The sequence below is a fragment of the Falco naumanni genome, chromosome 11, assembly GCF_017639655.2.
Source record: "Falco naumanni isolate bFalNau1 chromosome 11, bFalNau1.pat, whole genome shotgun sequence".
Lineage (NCBI taxonomy): Eukaryota > Metazoa > Chordata > Aves > Falconiformes > Falconidae > Falco > Falco naumanni.
Genome location: NC_054064.1, coordinates 9970103 through 9988245, shown reverse-complemented (window position 1 = coordinate 9988245; position 18143 = coordinate 9970103). Strand labels below are relative to the sequence as shown.

At 59.7% G+C, this 18143-nt stretch overlaps 1 protein-coding gene across 2 annotated transcripts; it reads right to left on the bottom strand.

Moving 5' to 3' along the window:
* Positions 1–1292: 1292 nt before the first annotated feature.
* OLFML2B (olfactomedin like 2B) lies at positions 1293–14962 on the bottom strand. 2 transcript variants are annotated; one of them, XM_040610527.1, is made up of 8 exons: positions 14819–14962; positions 13761–14024; positions 10141–10248; positions 6379–6555; positions 4459–4696; positions 2961–3539; positions 2318–2494; positions 1293–2016 (listed from the first exon to the last, which is right to left on the bottom strand). In XM_040610527.1, the coding sequence occupies exons 1-8, from the start codon at positions 14960–14962 to the stop codon at positions 1415–1417; spliced, it is 2289 nt and encodes a 762-aa protein (XP_040466461.1). In that variant the 3' UTR covers positions 1293–1414. The 2 variants fall into 2 exon arrangements, with proteins under 2 accessions (XP_040466461.1, XP_040466462.1); XM_040610528.1 differs by having other exon boundaries at positions 4468–4696.
* Between the last annotated feature and the right edge of the window lie 3181 nt (positions 14963–18143).

The following is an 18143-nucleotide window of genomic DNA, read 5'->3' as shown; positions in this document are numbered from 1 at the left end:
TTTTGCTTGTTAATACTGTCTTACTTAAGCAAATGACTAGAAGGGCAGCGCTGTCTCCCACCGTCTCTTGGGCCGCTCTGCTCAGCACGGTGCTGGCACTGCCCAAGGTGTGTGCACCCAAACTCCGCTCCTGGGGAGGGGGCATCCCACCCAGAGCCCAGGGAAGAGGAGGCGGTGAGGGGTCTCAGCGCAGCCCGAGGGTGACTGCAGGCACGAGAGAGCCGAGCCCTTCGCAGGGCTGGCCCCAGCCACGCCACCCTGCCCCAGGGCCAGGGCCCAGCAGCCTCCAGCCACCCCGAGGCCCCCTCCAGCACTCCCCCAACCGAAACCCACCCCAAAGCCCCCGTGTATTCCTTCTGGGCGCCCAGAGGGTGAGCCAGACCCAAAGAAAGGCCCGAACAGCTGCAAAGGTACTTGATGTTTTATTACTGACAGCAGGTAAATACAAGGTGCTGCCGGGCAGAGGGGCGGGGGCTGGGTCTCCGTGAGGGGCTCCCGATGGCCAACAGCCAGGACCAGGGCGAGCACGGCAGCAAGAGGGCACGTGGGAGACGGAGTGGCAGTGGGATGGGGAGCGAGGGCTCCCCTTGCCCCGAGGGGTCCCCCCAGCCCCCCAGCCCAGCGCCTGGCCGAGCAGAGCCTTCGCCCAGCAAATGCCAAAAGGGGACTATTTTGGGTTACAAAATGAACAAATAAAAGCCATCTACACGTATTTACAGTGTCCCCCTCCCACCGCCAGCTCGCTCCAGACGTGAGTCAGGGCTCAGAGTGCACCCGGCCCCCCCAGAGCGTTGCAAAGGGCAGAGCCCTGGCCGGAGGGGACAGTCCTCGGCATAAGTGCCAGCACCAGGGGCTGTCAGAGCTGAGCTCACAGCCCCATCGTACAGCAGGATCTCCAAAGGGCCTGCTGGCAAGGTGGTCCCGAGAGACGGGACTTTCCCACGGGACACACACATCCTCCACCAGGACAGACAGGCACGGGCGTCCCGCTGGGACCCAGTGCCTGCAGCAGAAAGGCCAGCTTTGCACTAGTTCTGGGTCTCTTGCTGATCATCTTTAGCTAAAAAAAAAAACAAAAACAAACCACCCTCATCAGGAGGACCATGTCTGGGCCACCTCCTCCTCCTCCCAGGGCAGGAGAGCTGGGTCTGAGCTCCTGAAGGAGGACCTCCTCCCTGCAGGAAGGGAAGAATCCAGAAGCAAAGTTACAGCAAACACAGAGAGGGTGGCTCTGGCCGGGGGATTGATCTACAATCCACCATTAAAAAAAAAAAAAAAAAAAAAAAAACAGATTGAAACAAAACCCATCATTTACTCTTTGATTTGTACAAAATAACAATAATAACAATAAAAATAATAATAAAAGGTGCTGGTGGCCCCTGACTCGCAGTGCCCCACTGTGGGGGGTCGGGTCTCAGTAGGCAAAGATGACATGGTAGGTGACTTGGTGCCCATTGTCCCAGGCGTAGAGCAGGCGGTCCTTGGGATTATAGTCTATCTGCGTGGTGTAGGCGTACTCGTTCTCAAAGAGCAGCCGGGGGATGATCTGTGTGTTGGTGTGTGTGTCAAAGGCGTAGGAGATGTTGGCGTTCCTCTTGTTGTAGCTGTCAACCGCGTACAGGACCCCACAGATGACAAAGCAGTTCCCGTAGAAGTTCTTCCGCAGCCCTGTCCGCCACGTGGTCTCCTTCTGGGTGCTGAGGTCGGCTGCATTCAGCTTGCTCAGCACAATCACCTCCTGGTTGAAGCCCTCATAGCTGATGGCCGGATAGATGACCCACAGGCCATTCTCATCCACGGCAAAGTCCACATCCGAGTGGCCTCGCCACCGCCATGGGGTGGACTCCTCGTAGGCCACGTCGTGCAGCATGGCCCAGGCGGCCACATACCGCTGCTTCAGGTCATATTTGATGATGTTGCGCGTGAAGGCCCGGTTGTAGTAGAAGGAGCCGTTGTAGACAACGTGCCCTGTCCCAATCCAGCTGTACGGGAGCTTGTAGGAGTTGCTCCAGCGACCTGCGGGGCAGAGACACCTTGCTGGCAAGACCCTCCCTTTGCTTTGGGGTTGGTGGCCCTGCCACCAGCACACTCTGCCCTCCGCACTGCCTGCACTCTCTCCCCAGCCACCAGCCCCAGCCTGGCACGGTGACAAGAAAGTCCAGAGCCACCACAGGAGCCTGACCAGCCCCATGCTCCAAACCCCACACGCTGGGCACTGGCCCCCAGGAGGGAAGGCAGGGCATCCCCGCAGGGTGCAGCACCCCAGGGAACAGGGACACTACTTGGACCAGCGGATCAGTGGATGGTGCAAGCCTACCTTGCTTGAAGTTGTCAAGGTTCCTAAACTCCACCAGCGTGTTCCCATAGTAGTAGTTGGTGACATAGATCCGCTCCTCCCGGGCCAGGGGGTCCTTCATCCAGGCCCCCTCATTGCGCCCATAGGTGTTCTGGGTGGTGGGCCCCGAGATGGTGGACAGGGTGTCCTTGCAGCGACCTGCGTGGACAGAGAAAGGCTCGTGAGGCTCGAGGCATGTAGCCATGCTCTCCCTGCTCCTGCTGGGGGACATCACCCCCCGCCCAGCCCCTTACCCACCCAGCAGGTACCCCCACTGCCGCAGCCTCAAGAAGCCCAGCAGTGCCCGCCAGACCCTGCAAAGAGCTCCCCACGTCCTCAGCAGTGTCCCTGCCCCAGTGGAGGCTGCCGCCTGTCTCGGGTCCATCTCCAGGGAGGCCTCATTCCGCCCTGCCCAGCCCCTCAACCTGGAGGAGACTACAGGAGGTTCCAGAGTTAACAAGCAAGTAAACCTGGTGCCCCAGTAAAGTGCTGTCCAGCCTCGATCTCCAGGACACCTCCCACCCATGAGCAAAGCCAGGCGTGCTGCGCCTAGCAGGACAAGCTGTGGGCAGGAGCCAGCCCCCACGCACACAGCTGGGTCAGTGCGGGACCTGCAGGCACTCACCGATGATGTTCCTGATGTCCTCCTCGTCCAGGGCCTGCTTCGGGGTGGCGGGGATGCTGGGGCTCACTGGCATCGCAGGGGTGCTCGCCTGTCCCCAGGCTCCTGAGCTGCTCTCTGGGGCAGGGCTTGTCCCCATGTCCCTCAGGGTCCCAGCAGTGGTGGGAATGGCAGGGCTGGGGACAGCGGTGGTGGGGACAGCGGTGGTGGGGACAGCGGTGGTGGCTGCAGACAGGCTCACCGTGGCTGTGGCCACCACTGTGCTGGCCAAGGTTGCCAGTAGCTGCGGGGTCCCCTCCTCTGCCAGCCCCACCGTGGCAGTTGTGGTCTCCGGGGTGGGGGTCAACCTGCTGACAGCAGTGGGGTCTGGCGTGGGCCCCAGGGACGTGGCAGGGGACAGGGGCACCGTGGCCGTTGCAGCAGTGTCGGCGGCTGGCGGGGTGGTGGGGTCGCTGCCGGGGCTGGGTGGCCATCCCACCGGGGAGGGCTTCCTCACGCCCTCACCCGCCCTGCTGCTGGGCCTCAGGAGCTGGTCCTCGATCAGCAGGTCCACGGTGTTGTCCCCGCTGAACAGCTCATCCGCTGCCAAACACAGGCACGGGTGTCAGCCCCACAGCGAGCAGGAGCAATTCCCCCACAGCCCCTCTGCACTTGCCCCACCGCTCTGGCTCCTCCGCCTGCTCCTCCAGCCTGTCCTGGACTAAATCCGCCGCTTAAATTCCAGCCAGAGAAGGGCCGCATGACCTGCAGGGGCTGACGATGCCCACGTTAGGAGGTCAGCGAGACCCCGTCACGGCCACATCCACCGCTGCAGGCTGGGCAGAGCAGGAGGTGACAGAGAGCGATTCCGTCCTGTCAGCTCCCAGAGACGGGGCAGGACGGGGACACAGCCGTGGCGCCCAGCCGGCTCCCATCCACCCAACCCAGGCTGGAAACCAGGGCACAGGGACCACCTGGGCCCCCCGGCCACCCTTTGCTCCTTCATACCTCAGGAGCCCACGCGTGGCTGTGCTGGCCCACCTCACCGCTGAGCGGGCTTTGCAGAGAAAGGGCACTTGCCCTGCTGGCCCGCGCTGCCAGGCACCGACGGTGCTGGGGGGCTGAGCCCCCGGGCTCTTGCCATGGCCAGAGCCACGAGCAGCAGCCAGCAGGAGCTCAGAGCTGCCTCCCACCACCCAGACCGCTGCACAAACCTCCCTGGGTGCCATCGGGCAGGTGGATCTGCAGGACTAACACACATAAACTTTTTGGAAAGGTGCTGGGTGTTTTAAACCAAAGCAGTGAGCCGTTTCCTTAGCTAGCAGGGATCTGCCACCAAATAGCGATGCTGCCCTGCTCCCCCCCACAGGGCACAAAGGCTGCGCAGTGGTGAGGTACCAGCCATCCCACCTCCTCCTGCCTCCAAGCCCTCCCTGCTGCCGTGACCCCACGTGCTTTGCCCAGGGGATGAGAAAGGACTTGAGGGCAGACACTGGTTTTGCTGTGGGACGCAGCTGCAAACCTGACTCACGTTGCTCCTCGATGTCATTCTCTGACTCCGTGGACTGGGCTTTGTAGTAGGTGACCCCTCGGATGATGGTGGGCTTGGAAGGAGGCCGGCTCCTCACGTGCAGTTTCCTCTGCAAGAGCTGCTTGGGTTTGTCGTCTTCCGGAGAGAGGTGCAGCTCTGCAAGGGACTCAACAGAGTTGATCTGCTGGGAGATGGTTTCATCTTTCAGGAATTTTTCTTCATATTTTCCCTGGAAGAGATACAGGAGGTTGTTATGGGATGGGTCAGAACAGCAGCGTTTTGGGGGATGGGGCAGGTCAGGCTGGCTAGCCAAGCGCGGGTAGGATGCTCGGTCCTCCCTCCTTTCTCAGGGTCACCTTCTGTCCCTGCTGCTGCAGGAAACCCTCCAGGAGACAGCAGGGGTGGCAGGCCAGCATTGCCTCTGCGTGACCCCAGTGCCTCCCTGCAAACCCGGGACCCCGTGCTCCGTAAGGCTGCAGGACACGGGGGCAGCATGCAGGGGTCCACCCACACCACCACCACTCGCCCACGCACCCAACGCACACCCCCTCGCGCAGCGGGGACCAGTGCCAGCAGCCCATCTGCAGGAGCGTGCGACATGACCCAGCTCCAGCAGAGCAGAGAGGCCGAAGGCACCGTCCCAGCAGAACTGGAAAACCCCCTGCGGGGCAGGGACCAGGAGCTCCATGCTGAGGCAGCCACCTCATGCCTGAAGGATTTCATCTCATTAAAGGAAATCGGAAAGACAGCCCCAAGGTTGACACGGTGCCCATTTGGCTGAGAAGATGGACCCAGGGTTCCTTCACAACCCTGCTGCAATTAACAGCGAGTGAAGGGGAACATTGGGAAATGAGGTCACTCGGGGTAATAAAAGCCCGGCGCTTCGCTCTCCTGCCTGGCCAGGGCTGGCTCCTCTCCAGTGGGCAGTGGAGCCTCAGCTCAGGTTATGGGGAGCAGAGGGAGAGGGGCCAGGCACCCCCCCGCCACATGCCATTCCCCCACATGCTGACCCCCAGTGCCTGCGTGGGAGCCCACCCTTGTCCCCACCAGGGCTCGGGGAGCCCACCCCAGCGTAGGGCCCACAACCCCCGCTCTCAGTGCTGGGGGGGTCGCACGTGCAGGCTGTCCTCGCTCCCAGGAGCTGAGCACCCCTGTTTGGAGCTGGAAACGATGTGGCACTTCTTCCCCCCTCCCCAGACACCTCCTTTTGCCCTGCAGAGGGGACCCTGGGGTGAAGGCAGGATGCTCCAGGAGCCACCCAGCATGGCTCAGAGCAGCACGATGCCAGGCTAGATTGCACCACCGAAGCAGCCAGGGGGTCAGGACCCTCTGGGCAGGCCTTTTCCCAAAACACCTCTCTCTGGGGCTGCAGAGAAACCACTGCCTCAGGCAGGGGATGTCCCTGCACTGGGACCCCCTGCAACCTGGGGCTGGGCGCTGGAGCCAGTGGGATGCTCAAGGCTCTGCCCGGAGCCTGCCAGGCGCAGGGGCTGCCTTGGGAGGGTAATTGCCCGGGAAGGTGGGCGACAGACTGTCCCTCCACCGAGCCCCCAAGCCCTGCTAATCAAAGGCTCCACGTTTCCCAGTGCTTCCCAGCCGGCCCCGCAATGACATCACGCTTCCCGAGCAGCGCAGCCGCTGCTGACCTCGAAAACCAACAGCCCTGTGGGAAGGGGGGAGGCCAGGAGCGCAGCCTGCTCCTGCTCCTGCTCCCTCCCACATCCCGGCGCAGCTGGGCTCTGCCGAAAGAAGCAGGCTGGAGCCAGAGGTACAGAAATGGGGTCAGCTGTGCCAAGAAGAGAATAACCCGGGGCTGGTGGCCTGCCAGGGGCCACATCCAGGAGACACCCTCTGGGCTGCTTTGCGTGGCAGCAGTGACCTCGAGACATGCAACGCGCTTGGGGGTCGCACCTCTGTGTGCGTGTAGGCAGCCTCGGCATCCCGCTGCAGCGAGCTCTCGATGTCAGCAAGGCTGTTGGTGATGAGGCTGGAGCAGTTCTCCCTGTCCCTGCGGTGGGGATCCTGCAGATGCTCGTCCACGTTGGCTCCTGCCCGGTGGCCTTCCTGCATGAAGTTCCTGGATATGCCCTAGAAAAGGGAGAGAGGAGACTTTACCGCGTGTAAAGGGACATTTTACCCACAGGGGATGCTCCACAGTCCCCAAACCACAGCCCAGGAGCCACCCTGGGCTCACAGCTGGGCTTCTCCATAGAGCTGGGCACTTCAGATGCCAAGAAGGTGCCTCTGACCCCAGTGGGATCCAGAAACCCCATCACTGGTGTGCACATCCCAGATCTGCTCTGCCACAGGGCCCCATGGAGCAGGAGAGTGGCCTTGAGGTTCTTCAACATCCATCTTCAGCCATGCTCGCTGGCTTACGGAAGGAAGAGGAAAAGACAAGCTAAAACATCTAGAGTCCCAGCTTCACCTCCTTTCCCTATGGCAGCCAGTTTATCTCCCATTTATTAAACCCGCTTCCCTAGCAGGGTCCCGTCCTGGCTGGCTGCTGCCTGCCTGACCCCCGAGACAAGTCCTTGGGGTGGGCATCCCACTTTTCTGGTTTCTGTTCCCCCGGTCCTGCCCTGCCGCCTGGCCACCCATGCTCAGCACTGCTCCTCCCCACTGTTCTCCACTCCCACAGAAGAGAGGAAGCATCTGGGGAGAGGAAGAAAGCCAGTGACCCTCAGAGAGCTGTACTGGGACCAGGAGGGAGCTGGGGCTGGCTGCAGCTCATCAGGCAGCCCAGGGCAGGCAATCCCCTTCGCCCTTCTCAGTCCCCCAACCACAGACGCACCTTGTAGCCAAGGGGTTGTTGCAGTCTCTGCTTATCACTCCTCGGTCTTTTACATCTTAAATGGTGACAGTTTTGAATAGATGGCACATCCATCAAAGCACTTCTGCACAGAGACCGGGGCCAGTTCCCCCAATCCTTCATTTTCAATCTGCCCTGCCATTAATTTCTGCTAAAAAGCACTGTGACCTCCACCTGCGACCTCAGAATCGCAGCTGATGCAACAGCTGCAAGCTAAAGACAAAGCAGAGGAGCTGCCTCGCTAGCCAAGGCGCTAGCCCTGCGGACCCAGTATTTGGGGGTTCCTTCCCTTTACCAACACCGCTGGTGTAAAATACCTCATTATACTGGAAACAACTCGCAATACGTTCTCATCTCTACAAAAATACCATCCTGAGCTCAGTTAACCCCCAACCTCCTCCACGGGCATCTGAGTTCCCAGCCTTTACTCAGGAACTGAGAGCCACAGATTTGTCATGCAAATTTTGAGGCTGAGCCCAGTCACACGGGGACCCTGCAGCAAGCGTTTTGCTGTAGAAGGAAAAGGAACAGGGAATCTCATGATGCTCTTCTAGGAGCAGCGCAGAAGCAGCTTCGACACCAGCCTCCTTTTGGGAGGAGAACAGATTCCGACAGCCTTGTGTCCTTATCGTTTATTCTGTGTAACGGTTGTTTTATGGCCTGCTTCGGGATAAAATCTGCTCCCCCTTGAGTGGGGGGGCACCACCAAAGCCTGGCCTGTGACGCTGCTCAAGGCTGCTCAGCTGCTTCACCGGGGAGCAGCTGCTAAACGCCCACCCGCCTGGGAGGCTGATGCTTAGAAGCCATGCCAGGCTCTTCTTCAGCATCTCAGCTGCCCATTGTATCAGATCCCATGGCCGATGCCGGGTGCAATCCTCCTCCTCCTCCTCTCAACAGGAATTCACGTGCTAAGCCAGTGTTTCACACCTGCTGCCTGCATCAGCTTTGCCCTGCCCCAGCGGCACTGGGGAATCTCCATCGAACCCGGACCCGTTCTGCCCTTCTCCATCCTGCTGAGTGCCCGCAGGCAGCTTCAGCTGCTTGTTACACAATCCAGCAGCCCTGCTTCTGGGAAATTAAAGACCCAAACCTGCGAATTCCCCCATCCTATGCCTTCACTGCTCCATCCCTGGTCACCCTACTTCAGCCAGACCGAGCTTTCTGCCTGCCTGCCTCTCTGCAACGGGCTGCGAGCAGCACAGCCACACAGCAAGGTCACCCCAACACACCCAGACACACAAGTGCCACCAGCACTGCTCGTGCTGAGACCCCTGTGCAGGAACCAGCTAGGAGACAGGGCCGCTTTGGTACCGAAGAAGCGATACCCTCATGGGAAGTAATGCCTTACGCCATTTGTCAACACCCAAACTTCTAACCCTTACCTTAGCCTCTGACTCAGCCACCAGCAAGGTCTTTGAGGAACTCACTGGGCTGACATGCTGCATCAGTCTGGTCTGACCAGTTTAAAGGTGACAATGTCTAACAGCACCGTTTTCACTCAGCTAGTTTCAGGGCAAGACCAATTCATGGGCCACAGATCCATAAACGATACCCCAAAAAAAAAGGCTCCTCCCCACCATCATCCCTAACCCAGCCGACTGTGGGTGCTACCCCTGATGGGGCCCTTTGCGTTCAGTGCAGCATCCCCTGCTCCAGGCGAGCCCAGCTTGCCATGCTGGGGGACAGGGCTCGCTCTGCCACCAGACCTGTGGCCACCAGTGCCGCAGCAGTGAAGCTCCGCAGTGGGGACGCGCGGCAGGGGGCTGGCGGCATGGTTCCACTTCCCCTGCTCCTCACCCCTAATCAGCAAAGACTCAGCGGCAAACCCAACGAAAACTGGAGAATACACTAAACCACAGAGGAAGAGGGTGGGATTCAAACAAAAACATTGGGGCTTTGTTATTTTTAGACCTCAAACCCCCCTTTTCCCCCTTGTGGGTCAACCATCGTGCTTGGAAACCCAGAGCCCCCAGGCAGGCATGCTCCTCTCGGCTGTCTCCTTCCTGACCCCGGGATGGAGCACGCTGTGCCTTCCCGAAACACTTTGCAAGTGGAATTTTGGCTTTATAAATCATCGCCTCTCAGCTCCTGGCTGCAGACGAACAGGACTGCTCCGCTCTGACAAGAATGTAGAATTACTGTCCCAGATACGGACCACGGGAGAAAACTCCAGTATTTAATCTGGCAACCTGTTCCTACATAGCTGAGCACAGCTTAACAGACTGCAAACCCTACGCTGGGCTAGCCAAAGAAATATTAAACTGTATGGAAGTGAAAATTATTTCACTGGAAGTCTGCACTAAGAAAAAAAAAAAATTGAAGGTACATTATATATCTTTTTAGGAGTGTTGAGGGTTCAGCTCTTTTTTAATGCAGACCATCTTGGTCCTTAAGGAATGTGACCTCCTTAGCTACCAGCAGCGCTGGGGAGCATGCCCCAGCACCAGCCCTGAGCCTCCTGCCCCCACATCACACAGCGCAAAAGCAGCCGGTTCAGAGCAACCGGCACAGGCAGAAAACAGAGACAAGGAAAAACTAAGCAGCAGGCTCTTCTGCCCCGGGGGAGGTGCTGGTCCTGGTGAGACCACAGCTGGGACCCCACACCCAGTTTGGGCCAGGAGGGATGGGGGGAACTGGAGAGGGTCGGGGAGGCTGACAGGGGAGGCACTGGGCACTGCCCACCAGGAACCACGGAGGGTCTAGTCTGGACAGTCTAGTCTAGTTTAGTTTCAGCCAAACAGTTAATTAACATTTCCTCCAAAAGGAACGAGGCTCTGAATGCACCAAAGGTACAAAGGACTCTATTTGAGGCCAGTCCCACCTAAGGCAATAACCTCGAAGGAAAGCAGGACTCATCTTACCTCCTCCAGCTTCTCCACCCGACCCACCAGCTTGGTTGTGACCGAGTGCAGCTTCAGAAGGTCTAAGCCATAAAAGGCACTTTCCAGCATCTCAACGATGGAAGACAGCTGCAAGGCAAAGGGAGCGCACCGTCAGACAGAGACACTTGCTGCAAAACACCCTGCATGGTTTCTACAGCCAAAAAGTCAAGGGCAAGGCACCCATCTGAGTGCAAGAAGTTTACTAAAAAGCAAGTTTTTCTTCAGGCAGCCCTGCGGCATTGCTGCTGCGGTCAGTGCACAGCATGCACAGCAACACACGCCACCTCTGCAGGGCTTCAGGAGCACGTTTTGGGTGCTGGGGATTTGTAAGCACAGCAAGGAGCAGCACTGTCCTTGCCAGCTCAAGGCAGGCTCTCTCACAAGCCCAAAGGCTTAGCAACTCCATCAGTGACATGACTAGCAGCAAAAGAGGCAACAAAAGAACAGCATCTCAAATAAAAGTGAGTTTGAGATCAGACTCTGAGTTTGTGCCGTCCCGTGCTTTTTTTCCCCTGGAACAAGAAGAAACTTGTTTAAAAATTTTAAAATATTCACAAACACAAGAGTGAAGCAACTGAAACATAGTGCCAGCCTGGTAATAACAGTTTGCTTCCCTGGCGAACAGCTTTGTCAGAGGGGTGCTGCTTTCTTTTCGGCCACCCATTTCAGAGACACCCTGTATTTAACTCACCCCCTTCCCGCAGCGGGAAGGGTCACATCCCCGTGTCCTGTCCTGCATCAGCCCCTGCTCACCGATCCCGGGGATCCAGACAGCAATACCCTTGGTCTGCATTTCACAGGGTTCTCAGTGCTCACTCCACAGAGGACAGCGCTGAGGGAGGCACAGGATGGTGAGAAGGACTCCGGTACCATTCCCTGCCTCAGCTCCCACACACTCCTGCTTCCCCCAGTCCCACGTGTCCAGCGTGGTGCTGCAGAACTTAGAGCCCTGATGGCTGAGAAGTATTTTCAATGCATGGGAATTACTACAAGGTGACATTTTCTCCCAGCAGCTACAAACTGGTCGACAGAGCTCCATAAACATGGGAGAAGTACAGGCAGCACTGCTGGCAGCACTCAGAGTTTCCAGCCCAGCCTCTGCAGTCTCCCTGTGGAGCTGACAGCAAAGGAAAGATTTTTTGGGCCAGATAAAATGGCAGCGTTTAAGAGACAAGGACTGTTTTATGGCTGTGCATCCACTTTCCACTGAGAACTGGACGGAGACGACCGATACAATGCGCGCAACCTGCCAGACAGCCACTGGAGACATATGCTTTCCCTCCAGGCTGGATAACTTCCATCAGCGCACAAAGGTTGCAGACTTTATTAACCACCTTCCAAATCTTCCTGAGCACAGGCTCCTTGCCCAGACTCTGCACCCAAGACCCCCAAAACGCACCCTGTGCCTACAAAGCAGAGGAGCAGCACGTTGTGATTTCACAAAAAACAGATCTTAGATTTCACTACCCCCCACCAACACTAAGGTGACCCTCCCTGAACACGCCAGCTCGATGGTTCCTTCCCTTCACCCAACGCAGACTTCGGCTCTCACTGCTCTAACGGTCCATGAATTCCCATGGGACCTTACTAAAGGCACAGATGGGACCGACCCTTCAGCTGGGATGCCCAGCACAGCCATCTGACTGAGTCAGGGTGTCCCAAGGGTACGTTCCTGTTGCCTGGGCTTCTCTACTCCCTTCCTCGCTGTTCCCTCGGGGATGCATCCCCCAGCCCACCCACCATAAGGAAGGGCTCTCACTTGGGGGAACTTGCCACGGCTCTCCCACACATGGGTCCCCAGAGTTTTTGTCTTGGAGCATAAGAAAGCCCAGTAGAACACAACAGACGTAAAGCACAACTCCATGTGCTTCCCACTGCTGGAGCGGGCAAGAACGATGCTGATCAGACCAGCACGGGCAGCAAAGCCCCTGGGGCCGTTAGGAGCAATGAGGTGAGGCGCATGGCTCATCCTTCCCAGCCCCAGCTCCCCCCCTGCCATGAGCATGGGAGCTGCTCCTCATGAGTCACGTAGGAACTGGAGCTGCATCCTCTCCTGCTTCCCAGCTTCTCCTACAAGAAGCGGCCGTCCAGCATGCTCGACCCCAGGAGGGGCTCTGTGCTCGGCGAGAGAGCCAGCCTGTTTTCACAGCTCCTTGGGCTTGACTTGCAGCAAAGAAAAACCCCACGTGTGTATATTTGGATAAACCTTGTGAAATCGTTTGGCCGCAGATCCCTGCAAAACGAGCGAAGGAGCCTGGGCCAGTTCCTAGAGGACAAGCTTTCACACCACAGCTGGCTGTGAGCAGCTCCCCGGTGGGAAGAGGCAGCCGGAGCCAAGGGCCCAGCTCGCCACGCTGCTCGGCTCCTCCTGGAGGCTGCCCGGCTCTGGAGAGCACAGGGAGAGAGGTGTGAGCTGCTGGTGGAGCAGCTCTGCCTGCCGCCCGGCAAGGGACTACAGGGCTGGCTCGGTCACTTCGGAGGCTGTCCCCTCCCCTAACCACTGAGGGCCCACCGCTCCTCATCTAAGGCTAAGCAGGACATCCTGGCTTCTCCTGCAGATGAGGGACCACCAAACAACTCCAGGCTGCGACTCCTCCTTCCCTGAAATGATGGATTGCCTGCCTGTGCCTGTTTATCTTCCCTAGCTGCAGGGGAGCTTGGACAAGAAGCTTCTAACTGTCTGCAGTCGGACAAGATGAAACACATCCTTGAGCTCCAAATTAATTAGAAGAAACCCATCGTGGTGGCCCCAGCGGCAGGCTGCCCCCCACACCCCACCTCGCGTGCTGCCTGCCTTCCCGCCTGAGCCAGGGCTAGCGGCACAGCCTAGGGGTATGTCCCATCACCTTGCACACGAGTGCTACCAGCACTCAGCCTTCTACTCTGGGCACTCCCCAGGGCTGGACCAAGCCAGTGGCCCTTCAGGGAGGGTTTCTGCTGCCCCGTGCAGGTAACGCACTGGAAAATGCAGCAGGGTCTGCTGCCAGCGGGTAGAGCAGCAAAGTCAGCATCCCATAAAAGTCACAAGTACTTAGAACAAACACTGTCACGTTTGGAAAAGAGGTACATGTTACTAAAGAGATAACATACTAAACGGTATAGAAGCTTCATCATTGTAAAACAACAAAACCCATCCTGCCATCAGCCAGCTGTGTAACACACCCTCACGCTGACGCATCAGTGGCTCTCGGCCCTTGCAAGCCAGAGCAGCTTTTTGCGTGGGTCCTTGGGAGCCCCTCTCTGCGACGGGAAAAAGACCTGGCAGCTGGTGAGCGGAGCAGAGCTGTCCCCTAGGGACACTTCGACTGGACAAAGGGCAGGGAGCAGCCTAGTCCCTCCTGGGCTTCCAGCAGAGGCAGCCACCGGGGACCCCAAGCAGCACGGGATGAATCAAATGAATCATCGACTGCAGCTGCTGAAATCAATCCCTTAAGCTGAGCTTGATTTTTACATCAAACACGCAGATATAAAAGTAACTAAGAGATGGTTTAGAGACAAAAAAGTTTAGGAAAAAAGGGTTTTAGACAAAACCTCTGAAAGAAGAGGCTTCAGAAGATCCCCCCTCCCCAGAGAGCCCTGTATTCAAGCTGCTCTCCTACCTTCAGGTCGCTGCTCTCTGCCTCCCGCAGCTTCTTCAGCCTGAAGTCCCCCTCGCAAGGGTTGAGCGCTGAGGGGGGGGCCACACACGCACACTTGCAGCTGGGTCCTGACGTGATGGTTTCCACCGTGTAAAAATCCTCCGCTTTGTAAGCGCCCTCGTTAATCCTTTGGCAGGCACCGCGGCCCAGGGGTCTGACCAGGCATTTGCACCGACAGTCGGAGCCTTCGGACACCGCCTTCACCTTGTCGTAGTCACCTAACAACTGAGCACAGGGTACCGGCAGTTAGCAAGGGTCTCCTCTGCCACCCGCCCAGCAAGGGACAAGGACACTCTGTGCCTCCAGAGCCAAACAAGGACACTTTGGACACCCTCAGCCTCGAGGAAACTGGCCAGCTCTTCCCAAATATTCACTGACCGGGAGGTTTTCTAGAGAGCACAGAGCTTTCCCATCCCTGCCTACACGGGGAATAAAGCCTGGCTTCTTCCAACAGGGTATTTTTTTATTCCACTTCGCGCAAATCGGACCAAGCCGCTCTGGTTTGCAAACAGGAGGGTTTAACACACAAACCCTCCCTGCTGGATTTTACCACTCCGTGTCCACCACACCCCAGTAAGTCACCTGCTGCGCTGAGCAAGGTGGGTTTACACGGGCGAAGAGCAGGAGTGTGTGCCGGCTGGGCGACCCACAGCCACCCGTTAGGCAGCTTAACTGGTGGCAAAGCAGCATTTCTGATTAGCCCCGTACAATGCCAGGAATTTCCTTCACGGAGCTTTGCAGGCAGCGCTTCGGGAAGCCCAGGCACACAGACAGCCCCCACTGACCCCCGCCAGCCGCCTCCGAGGGCTGGGGGCAACGCACAGCGCGGCCCCACCGCGTCCCGCCGGCGGGGGAAGACCCTCTGCACACAAAGAGGCTCCACCCGGGGGGCTCCCCCTGCCCCGATCCTCCCCCCCGCAGGCTGCAGGACGGAGGCTGGGAGCTGCCCGTCCCCCCGGGCCGTCCCCCCGGGCCATAAGGGTCCCCGCAGCCCACCCCCAGCACCATCCGGCCGGTACCTGCGAGAGGATGTTCTCCTGGTTGTCCGCCTCGTCCTGCAGCGGCTGGGGGGGGGGCCCGGCCGTGCCGCCGGGGGGGGACCCCGCCCGGCAGCCGGCGCCCAGCGCGGCCAGGCACAGCAGCAGCGGCAGCGGCCGAGCCATGGGCGGGCGGCGGAGGGGCCGGGGCCGGCGCGGAGCCGCCGCTGCTCGCTCAGGTGCGGCGCGGCGGGCGCGGGCGAGGCCGGGCTCCCCCCCCCCACCCCGGGCCGCCCTCCCCGCTCCTCCCTCCGGTCCTCCTCCCCCCGCGGCGGGGGGGCCGGGGCGGGCGGCGGGGCGGGACCGGGGCCGCCCCGGGCGGTGCTTCCCACCTGCGGCGGGGGCCCCCCGGCGGCTCCCCCCCCAGCCCCGGGGCTGCCTCCGTGGCACAGGGCGAGCCCGGCTCCGGGCACGGGGAGACTCGGGCACCGTCTGCCCGCGGCAGGTCCCGCACGTGGGGCTGCCCCGGGGGGCTGCGACCCACCTTCCCGGAGCGGGCGCACCGCAGCGAGCCGGCCTGCGCATCCCTGCGGCTCGCCCCGGGCTGCTGCGGGCTGGAAAGGCACCGCAGCCCGCCCGGCTCCTGTCCATCCCCTGCTGAAGCCTGGCTCCCTCCTCCATGTGCTTGGGGTCACAGGGAAGCCACCTCGATGGCACGGCACAGCAAGGCATGTCAAAGCACGGCATGGCATGGCATGGCACGGCACGGTGCGGCACACAGCGCCTGTGGCTCTCCATTAACCCAGCGTGCGCTGGGAACATGCAGCAGTTCGTGTCTCAGAAGCCAGGCTCCCAGCCATGAGTGCAGACCTCCATGCACTCACTCAAATCCCAGCTGACGCCATCGGGAAGCAGCCGTGCTCTGGCAGCCCCGCATCCTTCTGCACCTCTTGCCAAAGGGAAACGTCCTGGACGTGCTGTTCCCGGGGAAAGCGTGGGCACAGCATCCTCCGCCATGTAGGTGTCTACAACAGGCCTCGCTGACACGTGAAGCGACATGAGATACTGTTATAAACGCACCTATGGCAATCAAAGACACGCCAGCACTGCGCGCCCAGGTGTGACACAGGTTCACGTTTTCCTCCAAAGCTGCCCCCAGGTCGGAGGGAGAAGCCTCAGGCACAGTGGGTGGCACAGGAGGCCACACCAACGCTCGCTGAAGCACGGCTGTGCACAAGCGAGGCACCCCCAGACCTTAATGCACAGGCATCCCAAACCCACCCAAAAGCTGTGCCTGCAGCCCTGGGACTGGGGGGGCTCCAGCTCTCCCATCCCATATCACTCTCTCCCAGGGACAGTCTGCAGGGATGGAGCTGGCAGACACAAGGAAAACATCTACCGTGAGAGAGGAAGCGCCTGTGGCACTGAGGCCAGCAGAAGCTGCTGACTCCAGGGCCGGGACCGCAGGCTTTGTGTGGCATGGTGCTGTGCCTCCCTCTCCTCCAGCCTCCCTGGGAAGTGAAGCCTGTGGAGAAGGGGGAAGGGATGCACAGATCCCTGCAGCAAGGCTGAGCAGAACAGAGCGGAAGGGCAAGCAGCCAGGGAGAATGGGAGGACAAGGACATCCAGCCTTTGGGTATCTGGAGAGCAGTAGGAGGGGGAAGTCACTCCTAAAAGCCTCCCCCCACCAACCTCTCTCAAGGATGAAACGTCCCTTGGGCATCAGCTCCTTCACTTCTGTTTCCATTGCTCCGTGCTGACAGCAGCCGAGCTTCCTTGGGGGCAGCTGCTCCATCTGTCAGCACAGGCTGCCCTGGGGCTGCGAGACAGGGGCTCCCTGAGCCCCCAGCTCCGGGGTCCCCAGCTGGCTCAGGGCGCCAGACCCCCAGACAGTCACATCACTGTCCGGGCTGGCAGCTGAGAGCAGCCCCGAGAGGTCCCATGGCAAACAGCACCTAAAACTCTTTAAGCCTTTTCCTAAGTCACTTCCAAAGGCTGGGAAAAGAAGGAAAACAAATCGACCACAGTATTTCAAAACGAAAAGGAAGGATTTCACATATTACTGACATCCTTTGTTGAGGGGAAGAAAGCCTTGCTGGTGGTATTTAGCTTGGCTTAAGGCAAGTTTCAGCTGGTCCTTTGGGGACAAGAGGACACAGTGACAGGCACTTTGGATCCACCGTGATCATCTGGAAAGGCTGAGCATTCCCCCTTCAAGACAAGAGCAAGACAAACCCACAAACAGAGGACAGTGGAGCAAGCAAGTGTCGCTCTGGCTTTTCGGTCTTGCTGAAGAAGACTGGCCCATACCTTGGCCCAAGCAGGAGGCCCCAGTGTCCCCATGCCTGACCCCATCCCATGTGACTGGTCTTGTGCAAAGCTGGGCTTTGCCCAAAGAAGCAGGCACATGGTGCTCTTCAAGTGCCACAAGTGAGGACATCACCAGCTCTGGGAAAAAGGGAATCTAACAGCCCCATGACAAGCAACACAGCATCTCTGTGCCTGAAGCTGTGAGTGCAAAATACCTGCCCCCAGCTCCAGCTCCCCCCCTGGAAAGCATGTCCTTGGGCACCTTCTACCTCCCTGCCTCCCCCGTGAGGTCTGGGCAGCACTTTGTGAGAGGCATCAGCAACAGGGAGACTGACACTGTGGGTCAAGTCAGGTCATATGATGGTGGGAAGCTTAAGATCTGGGCTGACCCCGACGCTAGTGCCATCATGAGCTATTAATTTTGATGCAAGGGGATGCTGAGCTTGGCAGGACGGAGGGAGACAGCACATACAGTGGCAGAGCACCCAACCGCTGCCATCCTCAGCACTGGAATGGCTGCCCGGGCACTGCTGCCCTGCAATGACCAGTGCCCTGGGATGCCTGTTGCCCAGGGATGCCTGCTGCCCTGGGATACCCGGTACCCCAGGATGTCGCTGCCCTGGGATGCCTTGTTGCCCACGATGCCCAGTACCCTGGGTTGCCTGGTACCCTGGGATGCCTGCTGCCTCAGGATGCACGCTGCCCTGGGATGCCTAGTCCCCGGGATGCCTGGTGCTCCGGGATGCCTGCTGACCTGGATGCCCAGTACCCTGGGATGCCAGGTGCCACGGGATGCCTGCTTCCCGGGATGCCTGCTGCCCTGGGATCCCGCTGGCCTGGATGCCCACTGCCCGGGATGCTGGGTGCCCCGGGATGCCCGGTGCTCGGGATGCCCGGTGTCCCGGGATGCCCGCTGCCCGGGATGCCCGGTACCGAGGCGGGCGGTCCCGGCGCTGCCGGTCCGTGCCCGCCGCCGGCCGCATCCCGCTGCGCGGGGCCGCAGCACCCCCGCGTGGCACCGCCGCACGGCCCGGCCCGGGTCCTCGGGGCTGTCGCT